The 17,983-nt window shown below is 43.6% G+C and overlaps 1 protein-coding gene across 1 annotated transcript in view; it reads right to left on the bottom strand.

Annotated features, from left to right (window-relative positions):
- Positions 1-8,698: 8,698 nt before the first annotated feature.
- LOC144753841 (uncharacterized) overlaps positions 8,699-17,983 on the bottom strand; it is an 85,890-nt gene continuing 76,605 nt past the window's right edge. Inside the window, exon 2 of the mRNA XM_078641416.1 lies at positions 8,699-12,519. Coding sequence (XP_078497542.1) covers positions 10,308-11,321 — 1,014 coding nt within the window. The 5' untranslated portion in view covers positions 11,322-12,519 and the 3' untranslated portion in view covers positions 8,699-10,307. The remainder of the gene's footprint in view (positions 12,520-17,983) is intronic.

Raw genomic sequence — 17,983 nt, 5'->3', positions numbered from 1 at the left:
ACCTATTAAGAGGATGCACTTAACGCGCACCTTGGCGCAATGCACCTTATACCAATGACCACCATATTACTTGCCTTATGGATTTTGTTTTTTTACGTTGATATTTAACTATGTTACACCCTCTTTCTTGTCCACCCCTTGCCTTACTTGCACATATAACCATCCTCACTGATTTAGGAACGTATTTTCACCTCTAAACACTCTGTGTTCTGCACTTCTTTTTGTCTCTCTGTTCTCTCTTTCTGCTTTACCGCTTTACCCTTTCACTCTGGTTTTCCAATTCCTTACCCCCTCCCCTATCTATGTCCCTCACACCTCATTGCACTTGGGGCTTGGGTCAATCGGACCTCATTGCACTTGGGTCTTTGTCTAAACGCTCTACCTCCTTTATTTTGTTCTTATAATCATGGTACGTACGTTTTTGGACTAATCATGCATTTATTATATACAGCCTGAGAAAGCCCTCGGCCAATTAGGTGCCACGGGCGAAACACGTGTCAGCTATTTGCTTTTCTTCCTTTCCTCGTCTATGACCGTGCACCAAAATGACATCGTTCTTAACTCCACGAATATGAGTGCATCCTTCCTTCACAAAAAACCCTGGCAAACATTTTGAACCAGCTCATGGGTGCAGCTCCTTGAGGAGAAAGTACCAAACACACATTGGGTCCTGCCTTTGATGTGGCCGCTGTTCGAACAGGAACCACCCATTTGCTTGCAACCTCCAAAGATACAGGCAAGTCACAAAACACTTTTTGTGACTTGCCTAGTCCTAACTATAACTACCCACTATGAACGCCAGTAGGTAATGCATATTGTTATGATTTTGAGTATTTATACTGTAATTATATATTTTATATTAATATATTCTTTAGGCTATAATGAATTGGGTTACATGAGGAGAGTATTTGCACTATCATTTACCTTATTACTGCTGCCACCAATACAATTTGCGATGCTATGTGCGTTGCCAGTGCCCTATAGTGAACTACAAATATGATTTCTCCTATGTTGACTATTAGTTGGGTGTCAGCCCATCACATGACCTTCTGGGTGGGTTTTACATACTTGTTGTAGAGCACAATGGCGTTTATGTGAGCAAGGCGACTGGGATCGCCGAAACGCGTCCTACGAATTGCACTGATGAAAGAATAAAGAACTTTGTATTGCACCAGCAACCAGCGTATGTAAGTGTCGGTTACTCTCCTGACGGTGCTCGTCACAGCATTTGAAGTGTTACCTGATGTTCTCTCAGAAGAAACGGCTTGGTTTTTCTTGAACGGACCCCTCCCTCGGTTGAGGCTGATAATTTTTCCAGGCCAGTGCGGATTGGTAGCTCAGTTGGAGCTTTTTCATGGTCAAGCCCCCTACAAGTTCGTCATTTCTGCTAAACCCGCTTGCAGTTTTTTGCGTGACCTCGTCGGGTCGGACGACTTGGAGGGAATGTTGTTTAACTGTTTTGTTGAAATACATTTATAATGGTTGTCTATATTTTGTTATGATTGGTACTCGTTTGCTATCTATTTTTCAATTCTGTTTACTGCATTGTTTCCTAACTTTTCCATGATTGTCACTCCTTTAACATTATTTTTTTTTAGTATTTACTGGACTTTGTAATTGTAGTTTTCAAAAACGTTAAGACTTTCGCCTTCCCAGTCGTACACTAATGCATACACTAACACACCTAGTTAAACACTGATGCATACACTAGCACACCCAAGTACTCATTGAAGCATACACTGACATGCCCAAGAACACACTGATGCATTCACTCACATATTCACCCACTCACACAAACCTCTGAGACTCACTGATTTATACACTGGAGCAACCAACAATACACCAATCCATTCAATAACAAATTCACACACTCAGTAAGATCACTTTATTTTGGCAGCCAGGGCCATAAAAAGTACAAACACATTCAAATGCATACAATTAGCAATACATTCTCAAAAAGATCAAAAATAGAATGAGTCCAGAAATAAAAGTATAAGTGTTTATACAAACGTTATATAAAAAGGGACTAGATTAATTCATGTTGAATTCATAAATTATCTAAAAGTTGTAAAAATATACCTAAATATTTATAAAAGGAAATGTCACTGTAACTAGCTGTTAACAGGGCAGCTAAGAAAGTGCAAGATAACAATACACTTCAATAAAATCAGGTGACATGGCGACATAAAGCTTTGCTATGAAGCACCCATATAGCGGGAGTACATTTTAGACTTCAAATTCATAAACCAAGGGAATATATTAAAATGGTCACCTTCCTAACATCCTTCACACTTTCGACATATGGGCAAGCTTGGGAGTGTACGAGAGGCGTCTCCATTCACACACTCATTGAGAATTCATCAGTGATGTCATTGACCAGGTCTTGACTGATGTAAGATGTGAGGTCATAAGTAGTGCATTGTGGGGGCGTAAGTTATAGTAAGCTCAGCTAACTATAACTGCTAAATTTCTCTGGTTTTGTATGTGTAAAATGTGAGCCTAACTATAACGTTCCTGTGACCTTTTTTTTCAGGGAATTTCTAAGGTTTTTTTAATCCTATATCCTAACTATAACGTTCCTAAAACTTGTTTTTTTCAGTGAATTTCTAAGTTTTTGTTAATCTATTTCCTAACTATAACATCCCTGTAGCCTGTTTTTAAAGTGAATTTGTAAGGGGTCTTAAAAAAAAAATTCTAACTGTATCATCTCTGTAACCTGTTTTTTTTCCAGTGAATTTCTAAGGATTTTTAATGTTAATTCCTAACTATAAGTTTTTTGAATCCGTTGGTGGCCATCCCGGGGGGGGGGTCCCGTGGCCCCTCACTTCATTCTTAAATTTGCCAAGGAGATAGTGGTCCGGAGGGCTGCGGGAAGCTATGCAGGCACCCCCTGCATAAATTCAAAGCACTGCCCTGTGGAGGTGGCAGTCCCCGGGGCTTTTATAAGCCCGAGGAGGGGTTCCTGTGCACCCCTCCTATTTTTATGTTATTTCTTCAGGACCTAGCCTGTCGGGGTCGTTTAAAAACAAGCTTGAGAGCCTGCACTTGTTTATCTTTTATTTGTCCTGTGTATTCACAATTATTGCAATTTCGCAGTATCGCTTTTATTTTTTAAATAAAAAAAAGCTTTTTTAGCCTGGCAGGGACCCAGGGACAGCCCCTAAGACCAAGGTTTTGGGGTCAGGGTAGACCTACCCTGCCCCCTTTTCTCTTTCCCTTTTTTTGTTGGACTCAGCTGAAGCCGAGTCCCAAGATGGCTGCCAACACTCCTGGCTGGAGTGCTGGCAGCCAATCAGTGTGCATTTCCCTGCATAAGCTTGTTTTTTTTCTTAATATCTCTGCAGCCATTGATATTACTAACTTTATTTTCTTAAGTTTTTCAACAATTACTGAATGGATTTACACCAAATAACTGAAAGTGTGATCTGAGAAACTAAATCTTCCTTTCTACCAAATTTGGTGTAACTCAATCCAGTGCTTTGGGCTGCAGCTTCGACTAAAGGACATATGGAAACTAACATAGGAAACACACTTTTTTGACCATCCCCCTTTTTCTCAGCCACCACTTGACTGAATGCCCAAAACAACTTACCATGCACAACAAGATTTACATGAGCAATTTTTTGGGAAAATGTCATGATGATTTGTCCAACAGCGGCGAAGATATAGGTATTTTCCCCTATTTTGTAGCATAAAAGCTGACCTATTAAGAGGATGCACTTAACGCGCACCTTGGCGCAATACACCTTATACCAATGACCACCATATTACTTGCCTTATGGATTTTGTTTTTTTACGTTGATATTTAACTATGTTACACCCTCTTTCTTGTCCACCCCTTGCCTTATTTGCACATATAACCATCCTCACTGATTTAGGAACGTATTTTCACCTCTAAACACTCTGTGTTCTGCACTTCTTTTTGTCTCTCTGTTCTCTCTTTCTGCTTTACCGCTTTACCCTTTCACTCTGGCTTTCCAATTCCTTACCCCCTCCCCTATCTATGTCCCTCACACCTCATTGCACTTGGGGCTTGGGTCAATCTGACCTCATTGCACTTGGGTCTTTGTCTAAACGCTCTACCTCCTTTATTTTGTTCTTATAATCATGGTACGTACGTTTTTGGACTAATCATGCATTTATTATATACAGCCTGAGAAAGCCCTCGGCCAATTAGGTGCCACGGGCGAAACACGTGTCAGCTATTTGCTTTTCTTCCTTTCCTCGGTCTATGACCGTGCACCAAAATGACATCGTTCTTAACTCCACGAATATGAGTGCATCCTTCCTTCACAAAAAACCCTGGCAAACATTTTGAACCAGCTCATGGGTGCAGCTCCTTGAGGAGAAAGTACCAAACACACATTGGGTCCTGCCTTTGATGTGGCCGCTCTTCGAACAGGAACCACCCATTTGCTTGCAACCTCCAAAGATACAGGCAAGTCACAAAACACTTTTTGTGACTTGCCTAGTCCTAACTATAACTACCCACTATGAATGCCAGTAGGTAATGCATATTGTTATGATTTTGAGTATTTATACTGTAATTATATATTTTATATTAATATATTCTTTAGGCTATAATGAATTGGGTTACATGAGGAGAGTATTTGCACTATCATTTACCTTATTACTGCTGCCACCAATACAATTTGCTATGCTATGTGCGTTGCCAGTGCCCTATAGTGAACTACAAATATGATTTCTCCTATGTTGACTATTAGTTGGGTGTCGGCCCATCACATGACCTTCTGGGTGGGTTTTACATACTTGTTGTAGAGCACAATGGCGTTTATGTGAGCAAGGTGACTGGGATCGCCGAAACGCGTCCTACGAATTGCACTGATGAAAGAATAAAGAACTTTGTATTGCACCAGCAACCAGCGTATGTAAGTGTCGGTTACTCTCCTAACGGTGCTCGTCACAGCATTTGAAGTGTTACCTGATGTTCTCTCAGAAGAAACGGCTTGGTTTTTCTTGAACGGACCCCTCCCTCGGTTGAGGCTGATAATTTTTCCAGGCCGGTGCGGATTGGTAGCTCAGTTGGAGCTTTTTCATGGTCAAGCCCCCTACAAGTTCGTCATTTCTGCTAAACCCGCTTGCAGTTTTTTGCGTGACCTCGTCGGGTCGGACGACTTGGAGGGAAGCCAGTTACTCTTACAGTTAGTCGGGAACCTACTCGGAACATTAAAGCAGGTGGGAAAGTGCTATAGGTTGCGTGGTGTGTGTTTGTGACAGTACGAATACTGTGGAACTAGTGACATTTAAATTCAGAATAACATCAGTGCAATGTCGGATGAAACGCTAAGGAAGAGAGAGAAGGCAGATAATGAGTTATTTCTGAACTTGCCTGCGGTTTCAGACAGCAAAAAACAGACACCCAGTCAAACAGAATCAAATACAGATGTCGGAAGCCTGCTCAAGCTGTTAGAAAAAAATAGCCGGAGCGAGCTCACCAAATGGTGGGAGGTAAAATCTCTAGAAAAATACCACGAGACGGGCCGGGTGCCGAGAGGCCTCAGGATAATGCTCGCTCCGAGCTTTGAAATCCCAAACCCCCTTCTTTTAAAAGAATGGGCAGAGGGTAACCTTGAGGCATCAATGCATCTCGTGTGTCTATTAATCAAATATGCCAGGATTGATAGAGAATTCAACATCAAGGAAATAGCACCAATACAGGGTGAAATCGACTTGCTTATTACACCAAACAACAAAGAATTTGTGGAAAAATACACAATAGATATGAAAGACAGACTTAAGAAGCAAGAGGACACAATTAAAGCTAGGAAGGTGTGGAAATTTGCCAGAGACAAAAACGATTACGAGCAGGGGCAGGTTTTCACTTTCGCTCGCAAATCCAATGCTCATTCAACTGGCATCAATAGTTGCAATCAAGCAATGGCTTCTCCCTCTGATGTAAGCACGCTCCCCAGCGACACAGAATCGGACTTCAGCAGCAATGCAGACAGTACACATGGGCCAGCATTGGGGCCCCTATCGTATGCAGAGGAAATGAATTTTATCCGCAAACAGAGGAAGCAATCATTACGACCGTTGAACACACAGGGGCAGCAATCAAAGAAAGAAATTGTTGAAGGCGGGAGAGGCGTAAATGCGCCAAACGCAACAAACAAAGGGCAACAGAAAAAGAATTGGTGTGCCCAGCATCGACAATAAACCATACCATAGTAAACTTAACCAACATCCAACTCAATGACACGGAGAAACAGCTTTTGGCGTTGGGGTTAAGTTACTATCCTGAAAGCAATTTCAACAATGCACAGACCAGAGTTGATGTGTATAAGTTTATTCGCAAGCTAAAACTAAAAAAATATTTCACTATAAAAAACCAGGGCAAATTGAAATCAATGCCATCGACACAAACATCGAGCGAAGGCCTCACGGCAGGGGAAATTCCTTTATTAACAACTTTACATGCTTTGATAGGAGATAATTTTCATATAAATAATGATGAGATGAATACACAGGAGGTCGCACTAGAATAAAACATCAATATTTCGTCTCCAGGCTGCAGTCGATTTAAAGAACCCTCTACATTTGTTCCCCTTATGCCACGTGATGCGTTGAACATATTCCTTGAATAACAGATGAATTAAAAACTCTACATAAGAACACATGCAAATCTAACTCAAAGTCGCATGCTAAGAATAAGGATTATTTCCAACTCATGACAAAACTTAAAAACAACGACACTGTGGTTATTAACAATTCAGACAAATGGGGGAACATTGTTTTATGGGATAAACAAATGTATAGGACAGAAGCATTTCACCATCTTAACAACCAACACTGTTATGAAATGTGCGATGCAGCGTATGTCAGAAAAATGAACAGAGAGTATAAAAATGACCTCCTGCTTTGGCAAAGAGAAGGACTCATCTCTAAAGATGAGTACAAATATCTATTCAAAGAGTATCCAACTTTGCCCACATTTTATCTCATCCTTAAGGTGCACATAAGTATTGACCCTATTCCGGGAAGGCCAATTATCTCGGCAATTAACAGTACATTTGAGTGCACCTCTAAATACGTTGATTTTTATCTCCAAGAACATGTTATGAATCTGCCGTCCTTTTTACGGGACTCGAGTGACTTTTTATCAAAACTGAATACATTCAAATGGACAAAGGAGTATCTGTTTTTAACACTTGATATCGCTGCTCTGTATACTAGCCTCAAACATTCTGATGGATTGAATGCTGTGGATTTTTATTTAAAGCGCAGCAGTATCTCTATGTTTAGACATAACCCAATGCTTAACCCCTTCCATGCTCATGATGAGCTCAGCTCGTCATGCAGCACAGTGCTCGTGTGCTTATGACGAGCTGAGCTCATGATGACCACACCTGTTTTTATTGCTGTCCAGCACAGCAGGGGAAACTATCAAGCAGCGATGAGGTTAAAAGGATGATACATTGGTGCCTCCACAATAATGTTTTTATGTTTGATGGTAAATATTACAGACAAAAACAAGGTGTGGCAATGGGGATATGCTTCTCCCCCAGCTATGCATGTTTAGTATGTCCGCAAGGTGGACAACAAGGCAATATATGACAAACATGTAGTGGATATGTGGCGTTATATTGATGAGGTTTTTATTGTATGGAAAGGGACTCAGGAGGAAGCTAATAGTTTTGTTGATCTTATCAATAGAAACCATTTTAGCCTCAATTTTACTGCACACATTGACCCTATTAGCACCCACTTTTTAGACATTTCAGTTTTTATAGACAAAGGTAATGTGGAAACTGGCCTATTTGGAAAACCTACGGCGGGCAACACGTTATTACATGCCTCAAGTTTTCATCCTTGCCATACTATTGCCAGTTTGTCATATGGCGAATTTTTGAGAGTTCGCAGATCATGCAGTTCCAGTTCAACCATGGATGCAGCACAACAGGCGGCCAAAGTGAGATTTATTGAGCGAGGGTATGATCCTAATAAGTTAGAGGCTGCCCTAAAGAAAGCAAACCGTAGGGACAGACTGGAACTGTTGAAATCTGCATCAAGGTCCATTATCGAGGGACCGTCTACACTGGTCAATGTTGCTGATGCAATGGGTGAGAATAGATCAGGGACCGAAGTGTGCAGATTTATTTCCACATATAGCAGACAATCCAACAACATCAAGAAAATCATTAACACACAATGACCCATAGTCCTTACTGACTTGAATCTCCAGCAAATTCTCCCCAGTAAACCGAATTTTACTTACCGCAAAGGACACTCTATGCGCAGCGATTTAGTGAAAACTAGTCCGGAACTTTCCATCAAAAGCAGTTGGCTTTCCCCCAAAAAAGGCTTCTTTAAGTGTAGCACGTGTTGGGCCTGCAAGTTTGGGGTCAATACCTCTTCATACACCACTGCTTTTTCCGATGTGCCCATCAAATTGACAGAGTATTTCACTTGTTGCACTGATTACGCAGTGTATGTCCTTCAATGTGTATGCGGACTCCGATACGTAGGGAGTACTAAACACCGATTATGGTAACCAGGTTTAGAGTTGGGCGCACTACTATTAGTTCGGGCAAGTTACCATACATCAAGTCAAAAAACAGTGCTGCAAAAGGGATGGAGAGGTTGGTTACCTGACAACCTCACAATACCCACTACGTGGGCACCACACTAACTCAAAAATATTCCTCCCTGTGCACTCTTAAAATAAACAAACATCAAACATCATCATACAATAATATATTTGGTTATTAGTCCATACATTTCCAATATAGGTACAGCTGTATTTACAGTTCCACAGCAAGTCCTTCTTATTTATTTTTATTTATTAAAATTTGTAACGCAAATCATTTTTCAAATTGTAGATAAGTCCGACATAAATTCTTCTTCCAATTGAAATTGAAATATATAAGGTGTTTTCAGAAAGAAAAGTTCATCCAGTAAAGATAAATTTGGAAAATTCCTGAGTGTAGTCAAATAATCCAAAAGCGCAGCCAACATCGTGTTTCGTCATGCACAAGTTAGTGCATCAATGACTTCATCAGGGCTGTTCTGGTTGATAGGAATCAACATTTCTTTCACTGTTTATCCTACAAACACATAACCACCAGTACTCATAATCCAAAGTTCGTCCTGTCACAGCTACAATAACCTAATAGATTCCCAACCTCAGTACGTGATCATCTCTGACGTGTTCATCCCCTTGACAGTATCGAATTCAGCTCGCGTGAAAGGAATTTTCAATTGAGCCCTTGAGCTCTGAAAGGGCAAACAACGCTCTCCCCCACCATCCAGTTGTAATGCCCTGTTGACGCTCGCATTCCTGACTTTCATTCAATATCCACCATGTCTGACGCGTTTCAAGACTGTTCTGCCCCTTATCCATGGACTCAGCACAGAGGGATATGAAAACTCACAGCTGCTTACTTTGGCTGCAAAGCTTGGCTACGGCATGTCAAGACCTGTCTGCACCATGGGTCCAACAATGGCTTGCTCGTCTAATGGCTATTTATCATAAGGAAGTGGCAGTATGTGCAAAAAAAAGACAAGGGGCTAGGAGGAAAGGGTCAAGGGTGTGGGCACCTCTGACGGGTGGGTGGCTACACTTGAAGAGGGATAGTAGAGCATCTTTCTATTCTCTATAAGATGTGGGAATGGGGGTACATTTTTCCGCAGGTGTCTTCTACGTGAGAAAGATAGGAATATATGTATAAATGTTTGATCAGTTTATAAGATGTGACATGAATTAATCTTAAGAATGGACTGTACACTTGGAGGGGTGCGTTAAAACGTAAGCTATAACATGTGCAATAAAGAGATGTTTAAAAGGAAAACATCAAATCATTTTCAAAGCTGTTGCAAAGGTAACCCATGAACCTTAGAAGAGGGGCTGTGGACTGTACTTGGTAGAACCAAAGACCTATTTGAGGAATTATCAGTGTCAGCTTTTTGAGATTGGAAGTAAACCAGTTTTGCTCTTAGTATAGATGGTGTACAACCACTGCAATGGATATGACAAGTGCTTCTGGCAAAGAGTATATTTTTAAGGTTTTTCTCTCAGTGTGGGTTCTCTCATGTCGAAAGACATCCATTCTACAACTCAAGTGTTCCTGACATTCAGAACAGTGATATGGATTTGGCACAGGACGCGTTCTTTCATTTTAATTGAAATTAATTTATGAATAAAGCTTTTCTGGAATTCAGAACACTAATAAACACTTTTCCTTTATAACATGGATCTTCCAACTGAATCTTTACATGCCTTCATAACACTCATACATTTATTTTAGCTAGTGTGGGCTTTTACATGTGGAGTGAGAATTATTTTATAACTAAAACTTCTCTGGAATTCCAAGAACCGAAGAGGTTCTTCCCCTATTGTGTGTTCTCTCATGAACAGTAAGGCGACTTTTCACACTGAAGCTTTTCTGGCATTCAAGGCACTGATAAGGTTTTTCGCCAGTGTGAGTTCTCTGATGTATAATAAGACTGGTTTTATAACTGAACATTTTTAGGCATTCAGAGCACTGATAAGGTTTTTGCCCAGTATGTGTTTGTTCATGGCGTGTGAGACTAGCTCTTTCACTAAAGTTTTTGTGACATTCAGAGCACTTATATGGTTTCTCTCCAGTGTGAGTTCTCTCATGGAATTTAAGACCACTTTTCAGGAAATAGCTTTTCTGGCATTCAGAGCAGTGATATGGTTTTTCCCCGGTGTGGGTTCTCTCATGTTGAGTGAGAAGGTATTTATGACTAAAGTTTTTTGGGCATTCAGAGCACTGATGGGATTTCTGCCCAGTATGGGTTAACTCATGCTGGGTGAGAAATGTTTTCCGACTGAAGGTTTTCTGGCATTCAGAGCACTTATGAGATTTTTGCCCAGTATGTGTTCTCTCATGTTGAGTGAGATCTGTTTTAAATCGGTAACTATTTAGGCATTCAGAGCACTGATACGGTTTCTCTCCAGTGTGAGTTCTTTCATGGCGACTGAGATCGTTTTTTTGAGTGAACCTTTTGTGACATTCAGTGCATCGATAAGGTTTCTCTCCAGTGTGAGTTCTCTCATGTTCAGTAAGTCTGAATTTATACAGGAAACCTTTGTTGCATTCAGAGCACTTATGAGGTTTTTCCCCAGTGTGAGTTCTCACATGTCGAGTCAGATAGTGTTTGCGAGTGAAGCGTTTCTGGCATTCAGAGCACTGATGACGTTTTTCCCCAGTGTGAATTTTCTCATGCTGCCTCAGACTGGATCGAAAACTAAAGCTCTTCTCACATTCAGAGCATGTATGAAACTTATTTTCGGTGCTAATATCTCCAAGTTCGGTTTTATCTTGTATACATTCCATTATGAGAAGATTTCTTTCTGAAGTTAATATCTCCAAGTTGGGATTTTTCTAGCAGACACGCCATAAGACAAGACTAAATCTTATTCAGCATGTGTTTAGCATCACCCACTCAAATGTGCTGCACTTGTTCAACTTAACACTTGGACATTTATTTAGCCAAAGACCACTTCTCTGAGGAGTTCACAGTTTATAACCTCTGTAGGCAACCTAATTCACCCTACAACCTTAATATCAGCAGCCCCTAGTACTTATGGGGAAGCCTCTCATGGGATTATTGCCTCTTTAATACATCCATGTGGATTCTCTGACCCTTTTCTCATACTTATTTATGAGTTAATGCAGCACTGATCAGGTCTTTGGTTGGTGTTCAGTATTTCAAAGCTAGGTACATATTCAATAATGTATTGGCATGAACATTCAAAATACTATTATGTATCAGTAGCAGCACATTGTTTCTTGTCACCCTTCTTACGGATGTCTTCTATATCTGTATGTAAGACTACAATAAGGATGTTAAGGATTTTGCAGGTCTTGCCCAGTAACAAATACCTGAGGTCACTTCTAATGGGTAAGAATGGTAGTGGACATGTGGACCCGGACTACAAGCAAAATGTGGTCATTGGTCATAGAGGTGCATTTATTTTCCCTCATTCTCCTTCCCTTGGTCCCAGATATACCCACGTCGCTAGTTCGTAACTAGCAGATATCTTAGTCCTAACCGGACCACCTGGTTTTTTAAGCAGCTTCATTAATACTGTATAAGTGATGAACAGATATTTGTTTTTGATTTAAAGACAATTCACTGGATATGATGCTAAAGTATTCCATTTGCTGAGGTCTGTTAAAAACTCTTCAAGTCCCACTTGTTCTGTGTGTATTATCTTCTCCTGGATCGGATAGAACTTTAGACTGATGCTTGTCCTCTCTGGTTCAGACAGATGGTCTTCCTGCCCTGGGTTGGCATCTCCAGGGCATTCTTCATATACCATTAGAGCAGCAGGAAATCTATTTAGAAAAACTGCTTTCACATTCTTTATTTTACTCTAATCCAAGTTCATCACCACATCTTTTTCCTGGATACTTTTCTCTTGTTGGAGCTCTGAAGCAACTTTACTTCTTTAGCATCAGTCCTTTAATAGTTTTCATTATTTGCTTATTACTGATCACCATGTTGCTTCTACGCCCACTCTTCAATCATCTGTGGATTTAAAACCAGAGATTGTTAAAGAATGCGAACTGGAACTAAGGAATAACATTTATTAGCTAATACAGACTTCCAGAGTCTGAGTTCATTTTGAGAGAGGGATGAGAGGGCTCTAGGCATTCTCGAGATAGAAAGCTTGAGAACACTGGAACACTAGATTGAGGAGGTGTAAAGATGGAAATGCTGATGAACAGTTTTGTGCACATCAGTAATAATCAGTAAGCTATTCAAGTGTCTGATCAAAACTTCCTCCCACTCACTGTGCGGTATACCTCTTCGCACAACTCACCAAACCAGGCAAACAATATCTCAAAGAACAAGCCTGCACACCCTCATTAGAGTCGCCCCTTCCCAGCACCACAAACAATGCTACTTCTACTGGGCAAGCATGTGTTAACAACGTAGAGTCGACAATAGACAAGAATTATGGTATATCATGACTAGGGCTCCCGGTTTTCCGTTTTTACGGATTTTTACATATAAATACAGACGGAAAACAAGTTTTCCTTTATCTGTATTTATATATAAAAACGGGTGAATACTAGTGGGCTAGGAGGTGTCAGGCCGGGCTGAGACAGCTTTCAGGCACACACAGAGCTGCCAGCCGCACCCGAGTACTTCACAGGTCTATTAAAGACCCTTTACTTGTTGATGAGTCCTTGTTGTTCTTTCACCCCTTCTAAGAGGCTATGCCAGAGTCAGATTAGGAGCCTGGTGTTACTCAATTCTCTCCCTGTGTAGTTAGAGTGCAGTGTCACTTTAAATAAATGTGGAAAAATACTAGCTGTACCGTCGTATTTTGCTAGTGGCAATAATAAATGTGGATAAATACAGAAAAAATGGCCCAAAAATAAATATAGATAAATACAGACGGAAATGGCAAAAAAATAAATACCATAAAACTGGGAGCCCTAATCATGACAAACCTTAAGCTGGCAGTCGAAATACCTAAGGCTCAGGACACTAGGAGACTGCATAGATCTCCAACCACCACAAACACACAGTATCAAGCACACCTAGACGGGTCTCTATGCCTTTGCCAAACACAACTATACGCCTCAACAGGACAACAAACCAGATGTTAGACATTAATGGCCTTTGCCAATCTTACATAACATACCCTCACCACACAGAAACAACTTATAAAATACACACTATAGCTATAAATACTTCTCTCGAGCAACAAATCACAGCTTCTACTATAAACCTCTCAAAAGTAAGACAGATCACCTTCTTCCCAGGTAATCAAGACAGAAAAAGAGAGCCTAAAAAGATACTGAAAAGCTTACCGCACAACTGCAATCAGCAGCTAAATATGCCAAAGACATAGCCGACCCCATCCTGTCACAATCTAGGTCAGTGTGTGGAATTTAATAAAATATCTACTTTTCCAAGGGGCAGGATGCTTCAGAAATCTACTTGTCCTGTAACGAAATCCACTTGTCCCTTTAGTGCCATGTGGTGTGGCGAAAAATTATGGCCGCAAACTCCTTATATAAGAGCTCTGATATAGCCTCTCTGATTATGCCAGGGCTCATACCATAGTAGTGTTTGAATATTTGCGGTCACCTTATGTTGCCACGTTTCCCCAGATCTACATACTGGGGCTGAAGGTAGTGGTAAGCAATAGTTCTAGTGGTAAGCAATAGTTCTAGGGTTAGAATTCCATTTTGAGTCTGTGCAAACCTACTAACTTACATACTTTACGGGTTTTCAACAACTCTTCTCTGATCTTTTCCGATACTGAGAAATGTTGGAAATTTACTCCTTACAATGGCAGCCGTAAACCTTCTTTCAGAGTTGGGAAAAAGAGTGGTTGGAGGGAAAGTTAACTTGCAAACACTCAGATGCTCACATGAGCAAAGATACACATGCATATTTGCTCATGCCAAAATGCAGTTCACAAATATTTTCTAGGGGTACTATTTTTTGTCCTACTTCTGTAAATTCTTGAGAATTCACGAAAGCGGTATAGCTGCACTTAATGCAAGGACATATACCCTGGGTGCACTTTTTAGACTTTCTTTATTAATTGGTTCTCTAATTTGGTCTGGCGTTGACCATGACGTATTGCGTTTATTAAAATGTTGTCTCTCTCTCTCTGTATCGGCTGGCTTTACTGCGAGTGACAGCATTCTGCTTTCACAAGGAGCATATGGGCACACAGTAGTTTTGCTCAATGCCAGTAACTACTGTGCAAAATATGCTATTTGAGACCAAAAACAATTGTTACTTTTGCCAAGGTTTTACAAAAACCATGCTAAAACAATTCGCACATTGATAAAACTAAAAAGCTGACCACCAATTTCAGACCTACTGGCTTTGCCGATGCTCGTTTATTTTTGTTTCCCATAATCTTACTGAAACTGGTTACACTGATTTGCCATAATGAATAGTCTTGGGAAATACTAGTGTGCATCAACACAGGTTACTAAATGATGCTGCAGCTGCAAAGAAATGGTACATAAAATGTTATAGTGGTTTAGCGATTTTTTTAAAGCGATTTTTTTTTACTTTCATTTATTTATGAACATTTTATTTTGAAAGCAGAGAATCATCAATCTTGCTTTCAATTTTCTGCAAATATTTGCATCAAATAAGAGAGCATTCTGGGAGCATTATACATAGCCTCATATTGCCAAACTTTGAAAACGTGTGCAGACGTTTCTATAGTGGAACCACGGCCAGTAGTGCAGTCGGAACTTACAACATTTACTCTCACCCTAATAATAAATTCTTTCAATTAATGAACCATAAATACAAGCTTCAACAGCATTAATATATGGACAAAAATATTACCTTAACTGCAGACAGTGCCCTTCCCTGATCCATATGTGGTACTGCAAACTGACAGCCAAAGGGTTTGTGCGGCAGGGAGTTGGGCCTACTTGTTCCAAGGACAAAACACAAATGAAAACTTGTTGCCCTTGGCCTCAAACAATATGTCCTGGGCTTCGGCCTATAGGAATTCCACATCCCTGCTAGACACAACCATCCTACCAGTGACCAGATTAAATAACTCTTCCACACCACTATTAGATAACTTAGTTCCACCTAACTACAACATCATTAGACTGGACCACACACTAAAACCAAGTTGGGGGCGTGCGGGTTGCGTGCATTCACAGATCAGCCTTACAAACCAAGCGATTCCAAATGAAGAAGATATCCTCCTGTGAATATATGGGAGTTGAAGTCCTCATGGGATTTATTCCTTGACCAAATTACACATTATCTACCACCCTCCTGGAGACAAACAGACCCTCATGAGCAAATAACAATCACAGTACAGACCTTAAAACATCCGAACACAATCTTTCTAGGTGACTTCAACCTAAATTGCAATTAAATTGAGGACCCATATGTGGCTGCACTAAATCTTTTTTCAAAGACCATAATCTGGTGCAATCATGCAATCAGGGAAGAGGAGTTGGCCTAACGGCTAGGGCGGTCGACCTTGAATCTGGGGAACTGGGTTCGAGTCTCGGCAATGATGCTGAACATACTGCGATTCTGGGAAAATCACTTAATCTCCCTGTGCCTAATAAAAAAATGCACTGGTGCAGGACAGGGGCAGGGACAGCGCTGCAGCGCTGTCCCTGCCCCTGTCCTGCACCAGCGCTGTCCCTGCCCCTGTCCTGCACCAGTGCTGTCCCTGCCCCTTCCCTGCAGCAGCGCTGTCCCTGCCCCAGTCCTGCTGCAGCGCTGTCCCTCTCTCTTGTCCTGCAGCAGCTCTGTCCCTGCCCCTGTCCTGCAGCAGCTCTATCACTGCCCCTGTCCTGCAGCAGCGCTGTCCCTGCCTCCTCTCCTGCAGCAGCGCTGTCCCTCTCTCTTGTCCTGCAGCAGCGCTGTCCCTGCCCCTGTCCTGCAGCAGCGCTGTCCCTGCCCCTGTCCTGCAGCAGCGCTGTCCCTGCCTCCTGTCCTACAGCAGCGCTGTCCCTGCCCCAGTCCTGCTGCAGCGCTGTCCCTCTCTCTTGTCCTGCAGCAGCGCTGTCCCTGCCCCTGTCCTGCAGCAGCGCTGTTCCTGTCTTTTGTCCTGCAGCAGCGCTGTCCCTGCCCCCGGGCTGCTGCAGCGCTGTCCCTGCCCCAGTCCTGCTGCAGCGCTGTCCCTCTTTCTTGTCCTGCAGCAGCGCTGTCCCTGCCCCTGTCCGGCAGCAGCGCTGTTCCTGTCTCTTGTCCTGCAGCAGCGCTGTCTCTGCCCCCTGTCCTGCAGCAGCGCTGTCCCTTCCCCTTGTCCTGCTGCAGCGCTGTCCCTGCCCCTGGACTGCTGTAGCTCTGTCCCTGCCCCTGTCCTGCACCAGCTCTGTCCCTGCCCCTGTCCTGCACCAGCGCTGTCCCTGCTCCTGTCCTGCACCAGCGCTGTCCCTGCCCCTGTCCTGCACCAGTGGTGTCCCTGCCCGTGTCCTGCGCTACCGCTGTCCCTGCCCCTGTCCTGCAGCAGCGCTGTCCCTGCCCCTGTCCTGCAGCAGCGCTGTCCAAGCCCCTGCCCTGCAGCAGCCCTGTTCCTGCTTCCTGTCCTGCAGCAGCGCTGTCCCTGCCCCTGTCCTGCAGTCGCGCTGTCCCTACCCCTGTCCTGCAGCAGCGCTGTCCTGCAGCAGCGCTGTCCCTGCCCCTGTCCTGCAGCAGCGCTGTCCCTGCCCTGCAGTAGCGCTGTTCCTGCCTCCTGTCCTGCAGCAGCGCTGTCCCTGTCCTGCAGCAGCGCTGTCCCTGCCCCTGTCCTGCAGCAGCGCTGTCCCTGCCCTGCAGCAGCGCTGTCCCTGCAGCAGCGCTGTCCCTGCCCTGCAGCAGCGCTGTCCCTGCAGCAGCGCTGTCCCTGCCCTGCATCAGCGCTGTCCCTGCCCCTGCCCTGCAGCAGCGCTGTCCCTGCCCCTGCCCTGCAGCAGCGCTGTCCCTGCCCCTGCCCTTGCCCAGCACCAGCGCTGTCCCTGCCCCTGTCCTGCTGCAGCGCTGTCCCTGCCCCTGTCCTGCAGCAGTGCTGTCCCTGCCCCTGGGCTGCTGCAGCGCTGTCCCTGTCCCTGCCCTGCAGCAGCGCTGTCCCTGCCCTGCAGCAGCGCTGTCCCTGCCCCTTCCCTGTCCTGCCCCAGCACTGTCCCTGCCCCAGCACTGTCCCTGCCCCTGTCCTGCAGCAGCGCTGTCCCTGCCCCAGTCCTGCTGCAGCGCTGTCCCTGCCCCAGTCCTGCTGCAGCGCTGTCCCTGCCCCAGTCCTGCTGCAGCTCTGTCCCTGCCCCAGGGCTGCTGCAGCGCTGTCCCTGCCCCTGTCCTGCACCAGTGGTGTCCCTGCCCGTGTCCTGCGCTACCGCTGTCCCTGCCCCTGTCCTGCAGCAGCGCTGTCCCTGCCCCTGTCCTGCAGCAGCGCTGTCCAAGCCCCTGCCCTGCAGCAGCCCTGTTCCTGCTTCCTGTCCTGCAGCAGCGCTGTCCCTGCCCCTGTCCTGCAGTCGCGCTGTCCCTACCCCTGTCC

Source organism: Lissotriton helveticus, chromosome 1_1 (genome assembly GCF_964261635.1).
Source record: "Lissotriton helveticus chromosome 1_1, aLisHel1.1, whole genome shotgun sequence".
Classification (NCBI taxonomy): domain Eukaryota; kingdom Metazoa; phylum Chordata; class Amphibia; order Caudata; family Salamandridae; genus Lissotriton; species Lissotriton helveticus.
The sequence above is the reverse complement of the archived record's forward strand: the minus strand, read 5'-3'. Positions and strand labels throughout refer to the sequence as shown.